The sequence below is a fragment of the Lepus europaeus genome, chromosome 21 (genome assembly GCF_033115175.1).
Source record: "Lepus europaeus isolate LE1 chromosome 21, mLepTim1.pri, whole genome shotgun sequence".
Taxonomy (NCBI): domain Eukaryota; kingdom Metazoa; phylum Chordata; class Mammalia; order Lagomorpha; family Leporidae; genus Lepus; species Lepus europaeus.
This window is the reverse complement of record NC_084847.1, coordinates 45,230,509-45,251,030: the sequence shown is the minus strand read 5'-3', so window position 1 is coordinate 45,251,030 and position 20,522 is coordinate 45,230,509. Positions and strand designations below refer to the sequence as shown.

The 20,522-nt window shown below is 50.0% G+C and overlaps 1 protein-coding gene across 1 annotated transcript in view; it reads left to right on the top strand.

Annotated features, from left to right (window-relative positions):
* The window catches only part of LOC133750524 (serine/threonine-protein kinase SIK2-like), a 174,858-nt gene extending 157,134 nt beyond the window's left edge, over positions 1-17,724 (top strand). Inside the window, exons 2-4 of the mRNA XM_062180101.1 lie at positions 15,130-15,258; positions 16,248-16,312; positions 17,483-17,724. Of these exons, the coding sequence (XP_062036085.1) occupies positions 15,130-15,258; positions 16,248-16,312; positions 17,483-17,724 (436 nt within the window). The remainder of the gene's footprint in view (positions 1-15,129; positions 15,259-16,247; positions 16,313-17,482) is intronic.
* Positions 17,725-20,522: the final 2,798 nt, after the last annotated feature.

Genomic DNA, 20,522 nt, shown 5'->3' with positions numbered 1-20,522 from the left:
AGAGAGAGAGAAACGAACTATGAATGCTTATCAAATATCTACAATGGCTGAATCTGGGCAGTTCCAAAGCCTAGATCCAGGAACCTCAATATGGGTTTCACATGTAGGTGAAGTCACCCAATTACTCAGACCATCATGGCTGCCTCCAAGGGTTTGCATTAGCACCAAGATGGAATCAGGAGCCAAAGCTGTAAACCAATCCCAGATATTCTGATATGGCATGTGGGCATCTTAAATGACTTAACCACAAGACAAAAAACTCTTCCCATTTTAATTTGTAGCCACAATATACTTATATTCTCTATTAAGCTTAGAGTAGATAATGTATTCTTTCCAGGAAAATAACCCCTTTTGAATTTCAAAAACACATCTCATAAGCAACTAATTGTTAAGCAAGCTCAAAAGAAAGTTAATATTAAGCAAACTCAGAAATGTTTGCATAAGTTTGTATTCCCTTTTGGTGCTAAAGTCCTTCATTATATTTGTATACATTTTGTAACTACCTTTACAATCTGTGTTTTAACCTTGATTCTGGCTCTCATTTTTAATGAACTATCTGAATAACTTGAGAATTAAAATCTAAAACTATGCCAGGACTTATTTAATTGCTGATGCCCATGTTGATGGTAAACTTAGCATGGTATTAATAAATAATGTGCTTGAATATATTCATTGTTACAGCTGCCTGTTACAACTGGCTAGCAGTGATGCCAAGGCAAGTATTCATTACAAAGCCAACGTAGTTTAGTAAGAATCTCAGTGGGTGACCCCACGATCATACACTACTTCTGTTTTTTATAAATAAATCGTGATTTTGAGCAATTTTACCCATCGCTACATTTATTCCACCAATAACTGCTATCCTTTATCTTTGAGTGGTTGGACACACCCTATGGACAAATGGGTAGTTTGCAAGTCTTCAGAATGGTTCTGAAGGCATATATTGATAGGACATTAATGAGTCAGTTGTATTACAATGGTAGTAATTTGGTGTAGGGAGCTCCAGCTCTAGCATTGCTCATGAATCTAGACACACAGGTGGAAATACACCGCACTAGGAGTTGATATTGTCTTCTCAGAATCGCCTGGTGATTCTAAACACTCAGCTTTGAACTGATTTTTTATTGTATCTTTCCCTTTGAAATAAGCAAGCAACTTCTACCGAGCCAGCTTCAGGCTATTGAATAACAGAAAAAAAAACTGCCAAATGTTGCCAGTTAAAGTTTGCCTTTGGGTTTAGAAAGACTTACCTCCACAACTGGTCTGTGTCAGCCCTAAGCTGTGTAATGATGGGAAAATAACTTATCCTCTCTGAGCTTGTGGTTTTTTTTTTTAACCTTATAACAAGAAGTGGCATATCTTAAAGTTGTGATCAATGATTTATTAACAGTAAAGAAAAATAAAGACTCTAACAGGAGGCATCTAGTAGAGTCCCTATCACTCAAGAAATGGTAATATTTTTCAGTTATTATCTTGTCTGCTTTTGGTGGTTTGAAGGAAACAGGGCCAGTTATAATTTGCAGAATTGTTTTGTTTATTCTTTGTCCAAAGTGCATGTCAAGGACCAAATTATTTGAGCCATTACCACTGCTTCCTAGGTTCTGCATTGGCAGGAAACTGGAATCTAGGGCAAAGATGGAACTTGAGCCCAAGTACTCAGATATGGGACATGGGCAACCCAACCAACAATTTAACCTCTAGGCCAAATGTCTACCTCCGATTCCTAAATCTATAGTTCCCCTGTATCTTTTGTTTCTGCTCCTTTTTCTCCTCCTCCTCCTCTACCTCCTTTATGTGGAGATAGGCACACCATTTCTGCATTTGCAAAATTACTTTCTTTTCTTTATATCTAATTTAACATAATTTCAAAATGCGATGACTTAATAATCTATTATTTTCTTAAAGATTTATCTTTATTTATTTGGATGAGAGAGAGGTCTTCCATGCATTGGTTTACTCCCCAAATGGCTACAACAGCCAGAGCTGGGCTGATGCACAATCAGTAGCTAGGAGCCTCTTCTGGGTCTCCCATGTGGGTGCAAGGGGCCCAAAGACTTGGGCCATCTTCTGCTTTCCCAGGCCATAGCAGAGAGCTGGATTGGAAGTGGAGCTAGAACGGGCACCCATATGGGATGCTGGCACTTCGGGGTAGGGCCTTAACCTGCTGTGCCACAGCACCGTCCTGAATAATATTATTTTAAAAGGGTTATTTATTTATTTGAAAGGCAAAGCTACAGAGAGATGGAAAGATAGACATTTATTGTTTTAAGAAATGTTTGCATCCCTCATCAGGGCCACTTTTCTTTCTTTTTGATTTATTTGACAGTTACAGAGAAGCAGAGAGAGAGAGGGGAGGGGTGGAGAAAGGTCTTCTGCTTGCTGGTTCACTCCTCAGATGGCCTCAATGGTCAGAGCTGGGCAGATCCAAAGCCAGGAGCCAGGGTGTTCTTCTGGTTCTTACACACGGATTCAGGGGTAGAAGTTCCTGGGCCATTTTTCTCCTGCCTTCCCAGGCCACAGCAGAAAGTCGGATTGGAAGTAGGGTAGCCATACTTCAAACTGGCACCTTGGGCACTTGCACTGAAGGTGGTGGCTTTACCCACTACACCACAGCACTGGACCCCAGAGAGACATTTTATACCCTCTGGTTTATACCCCAAATGGTCACAAGAGCTCGAGCTGGGCCAGTCCGAAGCCAGGAGCCTGTAACTGCATCCTGATCTTTACCATAGGTAGCAAGGTCCCAACTACTTGGTTCTTGAGCTGCTCTCCCAGGCACATTAGCAGGGAGCAGCTGGGACTTGAATTGATGCTTGTATGGGATGCCAGCCCTGCAGGTGGCAGCTTTACCTGAAATGCCATAGTGTTGTCTCCAGGAATAGTTTGTTCTGCACTCTCATGTCTTAGTGGATTTACTGAGCTTTCTGGACTCAGTTGATCAGTTCCTGTCCGTGATCCTTCAAGGGGTTATGATTATGTCAGTTGAGGCTACTGGAGTTTGGGCTCACTCAGAAGACTGGTGGTTGACACTGTCTATTAATGGGACACTAAGATTATAATGTGTTCTGCTTTCTTGTATTTGTTTTATTTTTCTTTTTGCAGATCTTAGAATCACTTATTTTTTGATTTAAGTTATACAAGTTTCATGTATTTCATTTATACAGATTTAAGAACACAGTGATACTTGCTACCCTCTCCTCCCTCCTACCCATGCTCTAACCCTTCTTCCTACCCCATTCCCACTCTTAATTTTTTAGCTTTTATTTAATGAATACAAATTTCATAGGTACAGATTTAGGAATATAGTGGTTCTTCCCCCCCATAACCACCCTCCCACCCCAACTCCCGTCCCACCTCATACTCCCTCTCCCATCCAATTCTTCATTAAGATTCATTTTTAATTGTTTTTATATACAGAATACCAAGTCTATTACTAAGTAATAGATTTCAACAGTTTTCAACCACACAGACACAAAGCACCCACACAGACACAAAACGTATAAAGTACAGTTTGAAGCCAATTTGCAGCAGTGGGCTGGCTGGATCATAGGGTAGGTCTATAGAGGTGTCTCCATACTGTCTTCCACAGTGGCTGCCCCTGCTTACATTCCCACCAGCAGTGGACCAGAGTACCTTTTTCACCACACGCTCGCCAGCCTCTGTTATTTGATGATTTCTGTGTGAGTGCCATTCTATGTGGAGTACATGAAACCTCATTGTGGTTTTAATTTTCATGTCCATAATGATTAGTGATCATAAATATTTTTTCAAGTGTTTGTTGGCCATTTTATTAGTATTATTTAAAAGGCACAGTGACAGAGAAAGAGGGAGAGACAAAGAGACATAGTGGGAAAAGAGATCTTTCTCTGGTTCACTAACAGAATGGCTGTAATCCCTGATGGAGTCAGGAGCCTGGAACTCCATCCAAGTTTACAATGTGAGTGGTAGTAACCTAAGTATTTGGGCCATGTTCAGCTCATTTCCCAGGTGCACCTTGCTTGTCAAGAATACATTATGGGGCCAACTAGGCTTCAGAAGATATTAGGGGCAGGCACTGTGGTGTATCAGGTATAGCTGCCACCTGGAGTGCCAGCATCCCATATGAGCAGCGGTTTGAGTCGCGGCTGCTCCACTTCCGATCCAGCCCTTTGCTATGGCCTGGGAAGGCAGTAGAAGATGGCCAAAGTGCTTGAGCCTCTGCTCCAGTGTGGGAGACCTGGAGGAAGCTCCTGGCTCCTGGCTTCGGATCAGTGCAGCTCCTGCCATTGCAGCCATCTGGGGAGTGAACCAGTGGATAGGGGACCCCCCCCCTTCTCTCTTTCTCTGCCTTTCAAAAAAAAATAAGACTTAAAAATGATGTTACAGAAGGCTGGATGAATGTGCAGAGGGTGTAGCATCTTTTATATTGGGTGCAACATTGTTTGCCCAGTTTTGGAATTGTTGCCCAGAAGAAGTAGAATATGCCAAATACATGATTTCCTGGTGTGTATTACCCCTAGGGTAGACATACGCTGTCCATGTAGCCAAACACAGACAGCTGCCCTCACCTGGAAAGAAGCTGCTAAGCTGTCATTTCTGGCAGTGACTTCAGCAGTTGTCAGGTCACTGAGCTTTCACAGGCAGCAGCGCCTGCACTGGTACGTGAGTGACACCAGAAGCCTGCGTCAGTGACAGTGGGAGCCTTCGGTAAACAAATCAGAAAGATCGAGACCTGGGGACGAGTTGTAGTTTAGAATCTCAGCCACACAGAGGACTCTATTTGTGTCTTGCTCCTGGTTGTGGTTCACTGTCTTCTTCAGGGGTTCTTTTGTATGCTACCTATGATCCTTCAATGCGCTTTTTAAAAATTTATTGAATCAAGGTTTACTTCTCATTTTTTATGTCTTAGAACTCTAATTCACACAAAATAAATTATTTTAATGTTATTTTTACGAGGCAGTAAATCTTGGTCTAATGCTGAACTATATACCGTGATCATATCGGGAAATCTGTAGTCAGAAACAAATAATTGCATCATTCTAACGGTTTGAATATTGGTATTATTATATTATTCTCAAACATTTTATATTTCACCTTTACTGCTTCTTTTTGTTGAGGCTTTTGAAAGTAAATACCACATTCCACAAATGTTTCTTGTAGTATATGCATGGCTTAGCCCCCAGAGTGCTTATATTCCACTACAGAAATAAATTTGAAAAACAAAGATAAGATTTGCAATATATGTCTATAACTTAATTTCAACCTTTTCTCATTTTGCCTTCAAATCTTTTTTGGTTAAAATATTTTGAAAGAAGTCAGAAACTATTCTGGGGAGTGCAACTGCTGAGTAAGGTTTATAAAAGGCTGAGTCATCTCACCTGAGCTGCCAGGAGTCAGAAAGCAGACTATTCATGAGGAGTGGTGATTCCAGGAGCAAGAAGTGAAGGCAACTCCTCGTAAACAGCATTACCTAAAGCAATGGGTTAAAATAAGTGAAGTAAAGGAACTGCTCCAGAAAAAACTAACCCATCAGATTTTCTCAGAATATCAAAGGTGTTAAAATAAGTATCACATAGCAGAGTACAGGTAGCAATGCCACATTGCAATGTTAACTCTTGTACAGATATTTAAAGGAAAATTACCAAAAACATGAAAAAAAATCTGAAAGCACAGCTGAATGAAAACCCAGAAGGGGAAAAGCTGTTATCAAATGATCCCCTCAAACAGACATCAGACTGGCAGTGAATATGCATCGTGTTTGATATAATTGTAGAGCAGTGAATTTTTCTCTCCTTACACTCTACATTGCTCACTTCTCAGTTAATTGGCTCGATTCTCTGTACAGAATACTTTATATCAGATGAACGTGTGTGTGTGTGCGTGTACAAGTGCATTCTGAAGAGGGAAGGAGACCATAAATAGTTGAGAACAAAGTACTATCTAAATCAAAATGCAGATGTCACTCATGTCTCTCCCTTTGTATTTTCAGCAGCAGAGTTATTTGCCAAAGAGTGAATATCAAGGCCTTGACTAATGTTCTAAGAGGGCACAATGTTCCACTCCCAAAACAATGTAACCCAGTGGTTTTCAGCAAGAAAACTGCTCAATTTCCCAAAGGAATTCCTTACTGTTAGTAAGACCTCTGAAAATTAACTAGTGAGAATAAATGCCACGAAATCTAACATTAGTACTCGGATCTGAATTTGCTTATGCTGGACCTCTAAGAAATGAATTGTATTCTGCTATGTTGCTATGCCCGTTCATGATGCCTAGCCATTTTAAAGTAAAGCATCTTGGGGATTCCAAAAGAGCAGAATGGGGAAAGGCTGTACTGCTGCAGGCTATGGGAAAACAGGAAAAAAAAAAGCGTGGATGAAGTATATTCTTAGGGGAGACTTGGAGAGCAAACTACAGGAAGTGCTGAGGAAGGAGGAAGGACACCGTGGATCATGGTGGAAGGCCCACGTGGACACAAAGCAGCAAGCACAGACCCAAGACATGACCCCAGGAGCCGAGAGCGGGAGACTGCACCAGCTTTGCAGAGTGAGTAAGATCAGAGTGCAGAAACCCATGACACTGGTGATCTAGCTGGAGGGAGAGGCTGGTCGACTCCGCTGTCTGTGAATGCGGCCTGGAGTCCTCAGTGCGACAGGGTACCCACTTACCCAGTGGGAAAAAAGGGGCACATTTCTCTCTCCCCGTTTCCCTCAAACAGGTGGCTGAGAGAGGGCAGGTGGCATTATGGGCATAAGGAGCACTGAGCAGGTCTTGGGCAGATGGTGGGGAGGAGGTGCCATTGTGAAACAAGGAGGGGCCGTGGCGAGTGACTCTTGGTGCACGTGTGGGATCCAGGGATATTGCCAGAGAGCAAAGTCCCTGTTCCCCACTGACCTTGAGTCTGGCCTGGAGGATTGGTGTGGGCTGTGCACCCAGGTAGGACTGTGAGGTACTCCCAGGCCCTCAGCATATCAGAGGCTCAGGGGCTCAAAGCCCAAGGTGGAGCAGCCACAGAGAGCTGGTTCTGGGAACATGGCTCTCTCTCCAAGGATGGGACAGGTTAATGAGGTAGAGCAGATCTTCTGTACCCCATGACTCGGGGAGCTTCCCCCCAGGTATCCCAGTTGGATTCAGAGGCCCAAAGACATGGGCCATCTTCTCTGCTTTCCCACGTGGGAGACATGAATGAAGCTCCTGGTTGCTGAGTTCAGTCTAGCCCAACCATGGCATCCAGGATTCTCCTGGTAGACTTCTCTTCGGGGGAGGGTGTGTGGCACAGCGATGACACCACCTGTTGGGACGCTCCCATCCCATAACAGAGGGCCTGAGTTCAAGTCCCAGCTCTCCTTGCAGTTCTAGTTTCCTGTAATACCCACCCTGGGTGACAGCAGGTAGTGGCTCAGGTTGTTGGGTCCTTGCCACCCGCATGGACCCAGGTTGCATGCCTGGGTCCTGGCTTCTGCCTGGCCCAGCCATGGATGTTCTACATACTTGGAGGCCTAAACAAGGATGGAAGGTCTCCCCACCTGTCTCTTTCTCTTTTGTGTGTCCCTGCCTTTCCAGTCAATAAAAATTTGGGGGCCATTGTTGTAGCATAGTAGGTTCAGTCACCTTTTGTAATGGCAGCGTCCCATATGGGCACTGGTTTGTAACCAGGCTGTTCCACTTCTGATCAGGATTCTCCCTGATGTCCTGGGGAAAGCAGTGGTAGATTGAGCAAGTGCGTGGGGCCCTGCCAACCTCACGGGAGACCTGGACGACTTGACTCCTGACTCCTGGCTTTGGCCTGGCTCCATGGTGGTTGTTGCAACCATCTGGGGAGTAAACCAGTTGGATGGAAGATCTCTCTGTGTCACCCTCTCTGTATCTTGGGCTTCCAAATAAATAACTAATCACAAAAAAATAAACAAAATCATTTGGCACACTGGTCTTCCCCTGTCCCAAAGGGCCTCTAACCTCTGGCCAGCAGGACTGCCGCTTTCCTGTGTTCTGGCCTGTGAAGTTTGCTCTTTTTACTGGCGAGGACTTGCGCACGGGTTCCTAGCTTTCCCCTGCACACCATGTCCAACAAACCACGCGGCTGGTTTTCACAGACAGCCCCACCTACCCTGGTAGCACCACAAGCTCAGGGTGGGGAGGAAAGGGACACAGCTCCAGGCCAGCACACCACCTTCTCCCACTCTCCTTTCCTGGGTGGTCAGCAATTCTCCATCAATCAGTGCTGTCTGTTTTGTGGTTTGTTTGTTTTTTGGTGGATTCCCAGAGGCCTTAAAGGTTTGTTGGTTTTGTCTTGTTTCATAGCTGTCGAGCACATTGCTGGGGAAAGCCGGACATGAGTGCCTCCTTCAGCAGCAGACACAGCCTAGGACCCGGCTGGGCTCAGGACCTCCCCTCCCATCTCTAGTCCCACGAGGTGAGTCGGCCCTCTTCAGTGAAGCTCTCCACTCAAAACCAGGCCTCCCTCAGCTGGCAAGGGGAGGTGCCAAAGATTGTATGTATACCTGGGGGGTCCCAACACTGTCTCAGGCAGAAGTACCCAGCGTGGTGTGCATGTGAACTAGCAGATGGAACACCACCTTCCATCCCTAGGGTGTGCAAACTCTTATAATCAATGACACTTCACAAGGGAGCCAACCTTTTTGGAGCTTCTGTTCATCTAAGCTCCCACATTGGAGCACTATTTCAAGTCCCAGATGCTCTGCTTCCCATCCAATCTCCTGCTCATTAGCCTAGGAATACAGCAGATCCAGGCCCAAGTACTTTGGCCCTCCCACCCATTTAGGAGAGCAGTAGGACTTCCCTGCTCCAGGCTCCATCCTGGCCCCTACCCGACTGTTAGGGTCCTGTGGGAAGTGAACCAGAGGAAGGAAGACGTCTCTGTCACCACCTCTTTCGCTCATTTCCGTTTCAAATGCATACATCTTTGTGAAAAATTACACACCACACGGTAATTTTCGGATCAATGTGGAAACTTTATTTATAAACACAGGCAATGAGTTGGATCTGGTTTCAGAGATTCAAACCCTTGCCTCATCACAAGGGAGGGGAGTCCAGGTTGGGTTGAGTAATACCCAGCACTCTCCCCTCGTACCCATGCCCATGGTGCAGCATGAATGCCACAGGGAGCCCCGACATTGGCCCCCAGTCTCTTCTTCCACTGCTCTCCCCATTGTCCCAGATCTAGTGCCCCATTCCATGCCTGCCACCGCCATCACCCCATGCTCCCCTTCTCCCTCCCAGTTCCACACTAAACCCACGCTCAGCTTCCCTCGGCCCACCCTCGGCCCACCCTCGCCCTCCCTCAGCCCACCCTCGCCCTCCCTCGCCCACCCTGGGCCCACCCTCGCCCTCCCTCTACCTCCCTCGGCCCACCCTCACCCACCCTCGGCCCACCCTCGGCCTCCCTCGCCCACCCTCGCCCACCCTTGGCCCACCCTCGCCCTCCCTCGCCCTCCCTCGGCCCACCCTCGCCCTCCCTTGCCTTCCCTCGGCCCACCCTCGCCCTCCCTCGCCCACCCTCGGCCCACCCTCGCCCTCCTTCGGCCCACCCTCAGTTTGTCCACACCCTCCGTTACCCTGCCCGTGCCCATACCCCCATCCTGCCTTCGCCCTTCCCTCACCCGTTTCCACCACTCCTTTGCTCCCCGGGCCCTCTCCCCACAGACCGCTCTCCCTGCTCTGTCCCTGGCCTCGGCGCCTGTCCCTGTGCCACTGTGCTGGCAGCGAGGCCTAATAACTGCCATGGAGGATGACATCACAGAAGTCTGGCCTGTGCCAACATTCTGTGCAGGTGACGTCATCACCCTCACTGGGACTGTGAGCCACATGTGGAGCACACTCGCTCCTGTGCACTGGCCGCTCTCTCCACATTGGTCCACTTCCCAGCCCATCACGGGGTAGCAGGTGTAGACGGGCTCTTACAGGGCTCATGACCAATGGAACCTAGTTTTACACTAACCCCAGAGCAGGAATGAGTAAGTGTACAGCATTCATTCAAATCAATCACAACAGAGCTGCCCCTTTTCTGCTCGTAGGCCTTCCTCAGGCTGGGTAAGAGGTCAATGCCGTGGGCTTTACCCTCAATTGACAGTCACCAGAAAACGATGACAAATTGAACATACCACAATGGGACATGGACACTGGCAGATGAACCTTGCCCAAATCTTTTATGTTATCTAAGATTAGCTAAGGACAGTATGATGTTTCAGTTGCCAAGGTATTCTGAACTCCACTTCCCAATTTTCATACACATGATTAGACCCATGATGCATTTAATCAGACCCACGATGCAGTGTGTGTAAACTGCTTGGGCAATCTTTGGGCCCAGCATCGAGAGCACCAGGATGAGACCTGGGGTTTCCATCCATGGTCCACTCCAGTTTCCAGCTTCATCCTGGGGCTCCAGCAACTTCAGACACCTAGGAAGAGAAGCTCTCTCTCTCTCTCTTTCTCTCTCTCCCCTTCTTAAATAAATAAAGAAAAAATTCTTAGAAAAGGAAATCTTCAAATATAGAGTCTAGGCAGATTGAACATCAATGCTGGCCTCGGCTCCACACTGACCCAGTGCCAAGGGGAGGGCCTAGAACAATTGGAGCAGTGGGCAGTGGAGCAAACCGCCCATGGACAAGCATCTGCCCAAGAGTCACCATGCCCGGCCACTAGAGTACCTCCAGCTGCCAGGCCACACACCCCCACCCTCTTGGAGGGTGGAGGGAGTGGAGGGTTAGATGCCATGGAAGAACCTGGGTCATGCATAGTTCTGGGAGCTGAAAACAGGTTATTTCTGTATGTCACCATCCTATGATAGAGGAAATAGAAGAATTGTAGGGAAGAAGGAAGGTGACTTTGAGGAGAGTTGTAATAGGGAGTGGTTGGTAGGTCTTCTTGTAAGAACTAGTGGAGGCCAGCGCCTCAGCTCACTAGGCTAATGCTCTGCCTGCAGCTCCAGCACACCGGGTTCTAGTCCCAGTCGGGGCGCCAGATTCTGTCCCGGTTGCTCCTCTTCCAGTCCAGCTCTCTGCTGTGGCCTGGAAGTGCAGTGGAGGATGGCCCAAGTGCTTGGGCCCTGCACCTGCATGGGAGATCAGGAGGAGCACCTGGATCCTGGCTTCAGATCAGTGCAGTGGGGCCAGCCGCAGCGGCCATTGGAGGGTGAACCATAGGTAAAAGAAGACTTTTCTCTCTGTCTCTCTCTCTCTCATTGTCCACTCTGCCTGTCAAAAAAACAAGCAAAACTAGTGGAGAATCAGAGTGTTAGATCCGGGGCAGGGCCTGGAGAGAAATCTTAGTTAAAGTGAGGGAAAGGAAATCAGGAGGTGGGCAGAGGGAACTTTCAGAAGGGGCTGGGGAATGGGTGCTGAGTTAATCAGGAAATTCGACCAAAGTCTCCAGACTACCAAGAGATGGAGAAGATCTTATCCAAAATAAGATAAGGGTCGATAGGGGGCTTAGGTACATGGAGAACCTGATTTAGCCTGAGAATGAAGTTTGTGGCTTGTAGTCTATAGAAGTCAGAATTATGGCAGAGGATTTCTCTTGGTAAACGTGTTTTTCTTGGCTTTCAAAGGAGTGTCTGTGGTGTGCCCACATTTTTTCTGGCTATATAAGGTAATGCAGAGAGCATCATGAGGGTCCTTGAAAAAGTTTGTGGAAAGAGGGATTTGTAAGTTTGTTTCATTTTGTGTGTATGTGTGTGTGTATGTATGTATGTATAGTATTATTCTTACCCATTCCACTGGTGATGTTAGAAGTCTTCATCAATTTCTTGTTGTCACTCCGTGAAGCATACTGCAGTAATTATTGTGAACGTATCTCTCTGATACAATACGTTCATGTATTTTGAGTTTTAGCCAGTAGAGGGATTACTCCATATAATATGGCAAGTCTGTTTCTGGTTTCTTAAGAAATCTTCATACTGTTTTCCACAGCATCTGCACTAATTTACATTCCCACCACCACTGTGTAATTGTTCCCCTTTTCCCACATCCTCCTCCTCATTGTGACTATCTGTCCTGTGGGTTTTTTTTTTTTTTTGACAGGCAGAGTGGATAGTGAGAGAGAGAGAGAGACGAGAGAAAGGTCTTCCTTTTTGCCATTAGTTCACCCTCCAATGGCTGCTGCGGCCGGCACATCTCGCTGATCCAAAGCCAGGAGCCAGGTGCTTCTCCTGGTGTCCCATGCGGGTGCAGGGCCCAAGGACTTGGGCCATCCTCCACTGCCTTCCCGGCCCATAGCAGAGAGCTGGCCTGGAAGAGGGGCAACTGGGATAGAATCCGGCGCCCTAACTGACACTAGAACCCAGTGTGCTGGTGCTGTAAGGTGGAGGATTAGCCTGTTAAGCCACAGGGCCAGCTTGTCCTGTGGTTTTATCCAATATGTATTTGTGAGCTGATAGCTCACTGTGGTTTGATTTGCATTTCCCTGATAGCTTGTGATGTTGAGCATTTTTTCCTGTATTTGTTGGCCATCTGTATATCTATGGGGAACTGTCTGTTGAGTTCTTTTGGCCATTTCATAACTGGATTGGTTGGATTTTTTTTGCTGTTTTTTTAAGTTGTAGATGTATTCTTGATATTAATTCTTTTCAATAGGTAGCTGACAAGTATCTTTTGCTCATTCTCTTGGTTGTCTCTTCACTCTATGATGATTTCCTTTGCTTTGCAAAGCTTTTAATTTCATTTGATCCCATTTGTTAGGTTTTGATTTGGCTACTTGAGCTTTGAGGGTCTTGTCTAAGAGTCATCCCCTATTTCAGTGTCTTGGAGCTTTTACATGTATCTCCTTCAAAAAGATTCACAGTCCTGCATCATAGATTTAGATCTCTTATCCATTTTGAGTTGATTTTCTTATTTTGTGGGAGTTAAGAATCTAATTTCAATGTTCTACACAAATACATCCATTTTTGGCAACACCACTAGTTGAAGCGTTTTCCAGTGGATGGTCTGAGTCCTTTTGTAAAAATCTGGTGTTGTACATATTGGGACTAATTTTGGAGCTCGCCTTGTTTTCTTCTATTGGTCTGTGTGTCACATTTTATGCAAGTGCTATGATATTTTGCTTCGTGTTGTTTGTAGAATGCTTTGAACCAGGTGTTGTTTGTTATTTGGGCTAACTTTGTTTCTCTTTTGCTCAGGAACACCTTATCTATTATGGATCTTAAGTGATTTTGTATGAATTTTAAGTTTTTTTATGTAATTCTGTAAGAACGTCATTGGTATTTTGATGAAAATTTAATTGAATCTTTAGGTAGCATTAGATAAAGTAGAAATTTTAATTATACTGATTCTTCAAATCCACCAAAAGAGACATCTTTCCACTTTTGTGTCCTTGGTGATTTCTTTCATCAGTGTATAGTGATTTTTCATGATAGAGCTCTTTGGCTTCTTGGTTAAATTTTTTCCTAAACCTTTTATTTTTGTGGTTATCATCCTTGGGATATTTGTTGTTTGCTCTGTCAGTAAGTTCATCATTAATGTGTAAAAACTGCTGCTTACACAGTATGTTTATTTGTAACCTGAAACTTCACTGAATTTTTTCACCAGTTCCAGCAGTGTTTTTGGTGGATTGTTTTAGTTTTTCCTGGTACCATATCATGTCACCTGTAAGCATTTAGAAACTCACTTTCTCTTTTATAATCTAGGTGCTGTTTCTTTCTTTCTTCTCCTTTCTTTCTCTTGTGAAAATTCACAGTTCTGCGTTCAGTAAGAGTGGAAGAAGGGAATATCCTTGTGTTGTTACATGTTTGAGAAAAATTCTTTCACTTTTTGCCCATCCAGCATGCCATTGGCTGTTGATTTGTGATACTAGCCTTTAAGATTTTGTTACGTATTTCTTTTATACCTATTTTGTGGAGGTTTCTTTTTTATCATAAATGGGATGGAATCTTTTCAGGTTATTTCTCTATCTAATGAGATGATAGTGTTTTTTTTAAAAAAATGATTATTTCATTTATTTCTAAGAATTAGAGAGAAGGCCAGCGCCGTGGGTCACTTTACTAATCCTCCGCCTGCAGCGCTGGCATCCCATATGGGCACCAGATTTAGTCCCGGCTGCTCCTCTTCCATTCCAGCTCTCTGTTGTGTCCCAGGAGGGAAGTGGAGGGTGGCCCGAGTGCTTGGGCCCCTGCACCCGATGGGAGACCAGGAGGCGGCACCTGGCTCCTGGCTTTGGATTTGCGTAGCACCGGCCATTGTGGCCATTTGGGAGTTAAAACCACAGAAGGAAAACCTTTGTCTCTGTCTCTCCCTCTCACTAACTCTGCCTGTCAAAAAAAAATCAATCAAATTTAAAAAATGAATTAAAGAGAGAGAAACAGAGCAAGTGCAGGTGAAAGAGATTGAGAGAGTGAGAGAGTAAGAGAGGGAGAGAGGTTTTCCATTTGCCAGTACACTCCCGGAATGACTGTGATGGCCAAACTGAGGCAATATGAAGTCAGGATCCAGGACCTTCTTCTGGGTCTCCCATGTGGCTTCAGGGGCCCAAGGAATTGGGACATCCTTTACCGCTTCCCCAGGCACATTAGGAGGGAGCTGGATTGGAAGTGGAGTAGCCAGAACACACACTGGCTCCCACATGGAAAGACAGCACTGCATGCCGAGGCTTTAACGTGCTGTAACACATCACCAGCCCTGCTCTCTGACTCTGGGCAGCCCCCGGGCACAGACCAGGCCAAGGATGTTGGCCGGGTATCCTCCATTTAGTACCCTGAGCAGGGGCAGTTTGGCGGAGCGCTGCACCAACAGGAGTGGCTGTGTCTTCTGTCAGAGGTCTAGAGAGCTCCACACTGTCCTGAGCTTCTGATCAGCTGGATCTGGATCGACGGTGTCCCTGGAGCGCTGCTAATCATGGTGAACACAGGGCAGCCATGCCAGGCTGGGGCTAAGGCTGCTGCCCCTGGTTCATCAAGGTAGCTCGGCCTCCTTCATGGACGCTGTGTTTCCTGGAAGTAAGGGGGGGTGCTATTTGGATGGTGCTTGCGCATTTAAGCTTACAGGACAGAGATGTCCAGGGCCTGCCTCAAAGGAGATGGGATCCTGGGACTTCTCAACAGCGTTCTACTCCGAAATCCGCAGGTTTGGAGGCAGTGTGGGTGGGCAGAGGCCCAGCAATGAAGAAGCCGAGAAGTGGATGCCTGCCTCACCTCCGCCCTCCCAGAAGTCCTGGATGTGAAACTAACCCAGAGTGGACGCTGAAGCTCATCTTCCAAGCAGTCTTCAATTTCTGGAGACTGCACGGCTTCCTGCTCAACGCCAGCTGGGCCTTCATCCTGGAGAGGAGCAACTGGTGAGTAGATGTGGCCCCCTCAGTGGTGGCCGTAGCCTGGGTACCAAAGAGGAAGGGAAGGGACAACCCATTCCCTGGGGTTGGGTGGTCCATGCAGACAGAGATGTGGCCTTCATTCCCATGGCAGGGAGGGTCATGTGGGGTAGCCCCACAGGCATGGTATGCTTCAGTAGAGTGGGAGACCATGGAGACGGAGTGGATAGGATGTTGGGGAATGAGCCCCTGGTGCTCTGCAGAGAATTAGGGGCCAAAGAACATGGTAAGAGGGGAAGCCTTGGGTCTCGAGGAAATGGGAGGGAGACCTGGAGGAAAAGTGTGTGCTGTTGAGTCAGAGTACAAAACCTAAGAAGTCTGGTTTGGAGAGACATGTTAATAAAAGTTTGGGTTTTAGATTTCGGGGCTAAGAATGACGGGATGGAGGTATTTTGTGTGACCTTGGAGGGTGAGGAGGAGAGCAAGCACTGGCCTGGAGTCTAGGAGGGGAATGGGGCCAAGGCCCTGGAGGGTGAAGAAGGGTTATGTTTCTGGCCCTGTAGAGCAGTGTGGGGAGCAGAGCCCAGGCCCTGAAGGGTGAGGAGGGGAGCGGGGCCTAACCTGGGATTGTGAACTCGGGATCAGGGCCTGGCCCTGGAGGGAGAGGATTGGAGTGGGGCCCTTGTCCTAGAGGGCAAGCTGGAAGTGGGGCCCAGGCCCTGGAGGGAGAGGAGGGAGTGGGACCCAGGCCCTGGAGGGAAGTGTGGGGATGGGGCCCAGGTCCTGGAGGGTGAGGAAGGGATCAGGGTCCAGCCCTGGTGGGCTTTGAAGGTATTGGGGCCCAGCCCTGGAGGGCAGTGTGGAGTGTGAGGTATGGCCCTGGATGGCTGTGTGGGGAGTGGGGCTGTGGCCCTGGAGGACGATGATTGGAGTGGGGACCAGGCCCTGGAGGGCAGCGTGATGAGTGGAGCCCAGGCCCTGGAGGTCAAGGTGTTGAGCAGTGTCTGGCCCTATAGGGCGTTGAGGGCATTGGGGCCTGGCACTGGAAAGCTGCGATGGGAGGCAGCCCAGGCCCTGGAAGGTGAGGAGGGAGTGGGGCCCAGGCCCTGAAGGGTGGGGAGGAGATTGGCTTCCAGCTCTGGAGGGCTCTGAGAAGAGCAGGGCCCAGCCCTGGAGGGTAAAAAGGGGAGTAGGGCTAGGCCCAGGAGGACGAGGAGTGGAGGAGGGTCTGGCCCTATAGGGCACTGAGGGTAGTGGGGCACAGTGCTGGAGGGCTGGGATGGGAAGGGCCCCAAACCATGGAAGGCAAGGAGGGGAGTGGGGCCCAGGTTCTCAGATGAGGGTCAGGATGCCCTGGTCCCAGTGAGCCTACTGTGTTAAAACCCCGTCCCGGTGAGAAGGGGCAGAGGCGGATGTGGTGGTTGGCGAGCCCATGAACGGGGACTGCAGACGTCACCCTGGGAAGAGTCGGGAGCAGGTGCAGGGCTGCTTCCCTGGTTTCCTGGGGGGGGGGGGGGGGTCGGCCAGTTTCCTGAGAGCGACCCCAGCAGGTGCAATGTGGAACCCTGACGCCACGGGCAGTGTCCTGTGTGTGTGTGTGTGTGTGTGTGTGATCAGAGGGAGTAGGTTTCGGTTTTTAGCTTTTTTTTTTTTTTTGACAGGCAGAGTGGATAGTGAGAGGGAGAGACAGAGAGAAAAGTCTTCCGTTTTGCCGTTAGTTCACCCCCCAATGGCTGCTGCGGCCGGCGCATCTCGCTGCTCCAAGGCAGGAGCCAGGTGCTTCTCCTGGTCTCCCATGTGGGTGCAGAGCCCAAGGCCTTGGCCATCCTCCACTGCCTTTCCGGGCCATAGCTTTATTTTTCATATTGGAAAGAGTAAAAGAGATATCTCGTTCACTGGCTCACTCCCAAACTCCCATAACAGCTGGGAGCTGGAAGCTCTACCTGGTCTGGGGTGGTGGCAGGGACATGAGGCCCTGCCTGGGGCCCTGCTGTGACTCAGCAAACATCGCCTTCCACTCTGCTCTGAGCTGGCTGCCTGGGAGGTGCGTGTGGATCTTGCCTTCAGTGGGTCGTCTGCCCAGGCCTTAAGGAAGGCCCCACGGTCCCTGCCTGGGCTTCTCTTAGTGCTAGGCGGGTTCTCCAGAGGTGTTCTACCCCCTGCCTGGGGGGCTGGCCCCCAGGAGCTCAGCACAGAGGGTGGCAGTGAGCTCGGTTTCCGCGGTGAGCTGTCGCCTGCTCTGCGCTCTCAGGACACCCCAGCCCCGAGCTCACCACGGCCCCCAGCACTGCACTCTCAGAACACCACAGCCCCCAGCTCACCACGGTCCCCACACTGTGCTCCACCACGGCCCCCAGCTCACCACAGCCCCAGCACTGCACACTCAGGACACCACGGCCCCCGAGCTCACCACGGCCCCCGCACTGTGCTCCACCATGGCCCCCAGCTCACCACAGCCCCAGCACAGCGCTCTCAGGACACCACAGCCCCTGAGTCACCACGGCCACCACACTGTGTTTCACTACGGCACCCAGCTCACCAGGGCCCCCGCACTGTGCTCCACCACGGCCCCCATCTCACCACAGCCCCAGCATAGCGCTCTCAGGACACCACAGCCCCTGAGTCACCACGGCCACCACACTGTGTTTCACCACGGCACCCAGGTCACCACGGCCCCAGCACTGTGCTCTCATGACACCACGGCCCCCGAGCCCCGAGCTCACCACTGCCCCCTGCACTCGTCTGTTACGCCCTCTCCTGCTGTCTGCAGGAAGTCTTCTGGCACTGGAGAGACTCCTGGGTCTGTTTCCTTTTCCTTTTAAGATTTATCGTGGGCCAGCACCACAGCTCACTAGGCTAATCCTCTGGCTGTGGCGCAGGCACCCTGGGTTCTAGTCCCGGTTGGGGCACCGGATTCTGTCCCAGTTGCTCCTCTTCCAGTCCAGCTCTCTGCTGTGGCCTGGGAAGGCAGTGGAGGATGGCCCAGGTGCTTGGGCTCTGCACCCGCCTGGGAGACCAGGAGGAACCACCTGACTCCTGGCTTTGAATCGGTGCAGCATGCCTTTGGTAGCAGTCATTTGGGGGGTGAACCAATGGAAAAGGACGATCTTTCTCTCTGTCTCTCTCTCTCTAACTCTGCTTGTGAAGAAAACAAAAATATTTGTTGTGTTATTGGAAGCTTTTCAGAGGGGGAGAGACACAGAGAGAGAGAGAGAGCGCTTCCATCCACTGTTCACTCCTCACATGGCCCCAGCAGCTGGGGCTGGGCCAGGCCAAAGCCAGGAGTTTCATCCAGGTCTCCATGTCGGTGCAGGGGCCCCAGCGCTTGGGCATCTTCCGGTGCTATCCTGGGCCATCAGCAGGGAGCTGGAGCTGAGGTGGAGCAGCCGGGACCTGAACCAGCGCCCCACAGGATTCTGGTCGCACAGGTGGCAGCCTCACTGCTGTGCCCAACACTGGCCCGTGAAGCTATTTATTTATTTATTTATTTATTCATTTATTTTTATTTAGTTGGAAGAGTTAAAGAGAGAGAGAGAGGGGTTCATCCACTGGTTCACTCCCTGGATGGCCGCAATGGCTAGAGCTGGGCTGATTTGAAGCCAGGGGCCGGGGCCTTCCTCCTGGTCTCCCACGTGGGTGCAGGGGCCCAAGGACTTGGGTTGTCCTCCACTGCTTTCCCAGGCCACAACAGAGAGCGAGCAGCTGGGGCTGGAACTGCCGCCCATGGGGGATGCTGGTGCCACGGGCAGAGACTTAGCCTGCTACGCCACAGTGCCAGCCCCAGAAATACCCTTTTGAATGGCCTTTAGAAAAACCAACCCGTAGCAGAGGAGACAAGCTCCAGTCAACACTCAGGCTTCATCCCGCACCGAGTGCTCCCTGGCCGACAGGTGTTGCTGTGGCAGGGTCTGCCTGGTCCCTAGGGAGGGGCTCCCTCTCCTGGCTTCTGGACCCATGACCCCGCGAGCATGGTGCTGCCGATGTGTCGTTGGGCGTATATGCGAGAGCAGGTGGCCCCCTGGCTGATTGTGGCTGTCTGCTAGGCGGGGCCTGGCCCCGTGTGCCTGGCACTGGTCAACCATGGCCACCCCCCAGGAAGGAGGGCTACAGGCCACGTCGGGCAGCAGAGACAGCAGCAGGCCCTCCACCCTCTGGGGTCTCCATATGCAGCCGGGACCACCCGGCCCCCTGATCCGGCCCCCCACTCCTTAGAGGCCTTCATACATCAGGACTGGGTCTGGGCCCTGTCCCATCCCTGCACCATCAACCCATTAGCTGCTAGTGTGACAGAGGGTTCGGAGGTCAGCACACGTGTGGGGAGGCCATGGCAGGTGGGCAGCAGTCCCAGCCCCCCAGGTCTCCGTGCCGCCATGGGAGGTCCTGCTCCTGTGCCTGGCCTCAGCCCGGCGGCCCTCCTTGCTCCCTCAGAGGCTCTGGGGGCACAGCTGTGAGTGCCAGTGCAGGCACGTGTCGAGTGGGAGCCCCTGAGCCCTGGGGTAGGACAACTGGGCTATCCCCAGCAGGAGAGAACTGGAGCCAGGGTGTTCCCTGGGAGGCCAGCAGTTCCCCTTGTCCTGCCCAGGGCCTGTGCTCACTCCTGCCGGCACCACGCTTAAAGGGACAGTGTCTTGGAGGACATCCCAGTGACCCCGTGTTGGTGACCTCACACTAGTCAGGCCTGCTAGGAGACTGACGGAATGTGACGTCTCCCCATCCCTGCCAGGGGTCAGCTACACGAGGGAGGGTTCCAGGCATCCCATGGCTTATGCCGAGCCAAGCCCCCTGCTGCGGAGGGTACCATGCAAATGCAGGAGGCTCAGTGAGTGGTGCTGTCCTCTGCTCTCCTCTGGCCTGCAGGGGTGCAGTGTGTGAGCGGCGGCTCTGGCCCAGGGGCTCCTCATCTGGAATGGGTTTCCCTTTTCTTCTGAGCTGCACCAGCAGGTCCTGCGATTGGCTCGGATGTGAGTTCAGAAACTGTGGTGGCCTGGTCTAGACCCCGGGGGGCTGGTCTACAGGTCTACACCCTGGGAGGCATGGTCTAGACCCCAGGAGGCCTGGTCTACAAGTCAACACCCGGGAGGCCTGGCCTACACCTGGGAGTCCTGGTCTACATCTGGCAGGGCTTGATCTACACCCCAGGAGGCCTGGTCTACATGTCTACTCCCTGGGAGGCCTAGTCTAGACCCTGGGAGGGCAGTTTTACATCCCGGAGGGCTTGGTCTACACCCGGGAGGCCTGGTCTACATCCAGGAGGGCTGGTCTACATCCCAGAGAGCTTGGTCTACACCCAG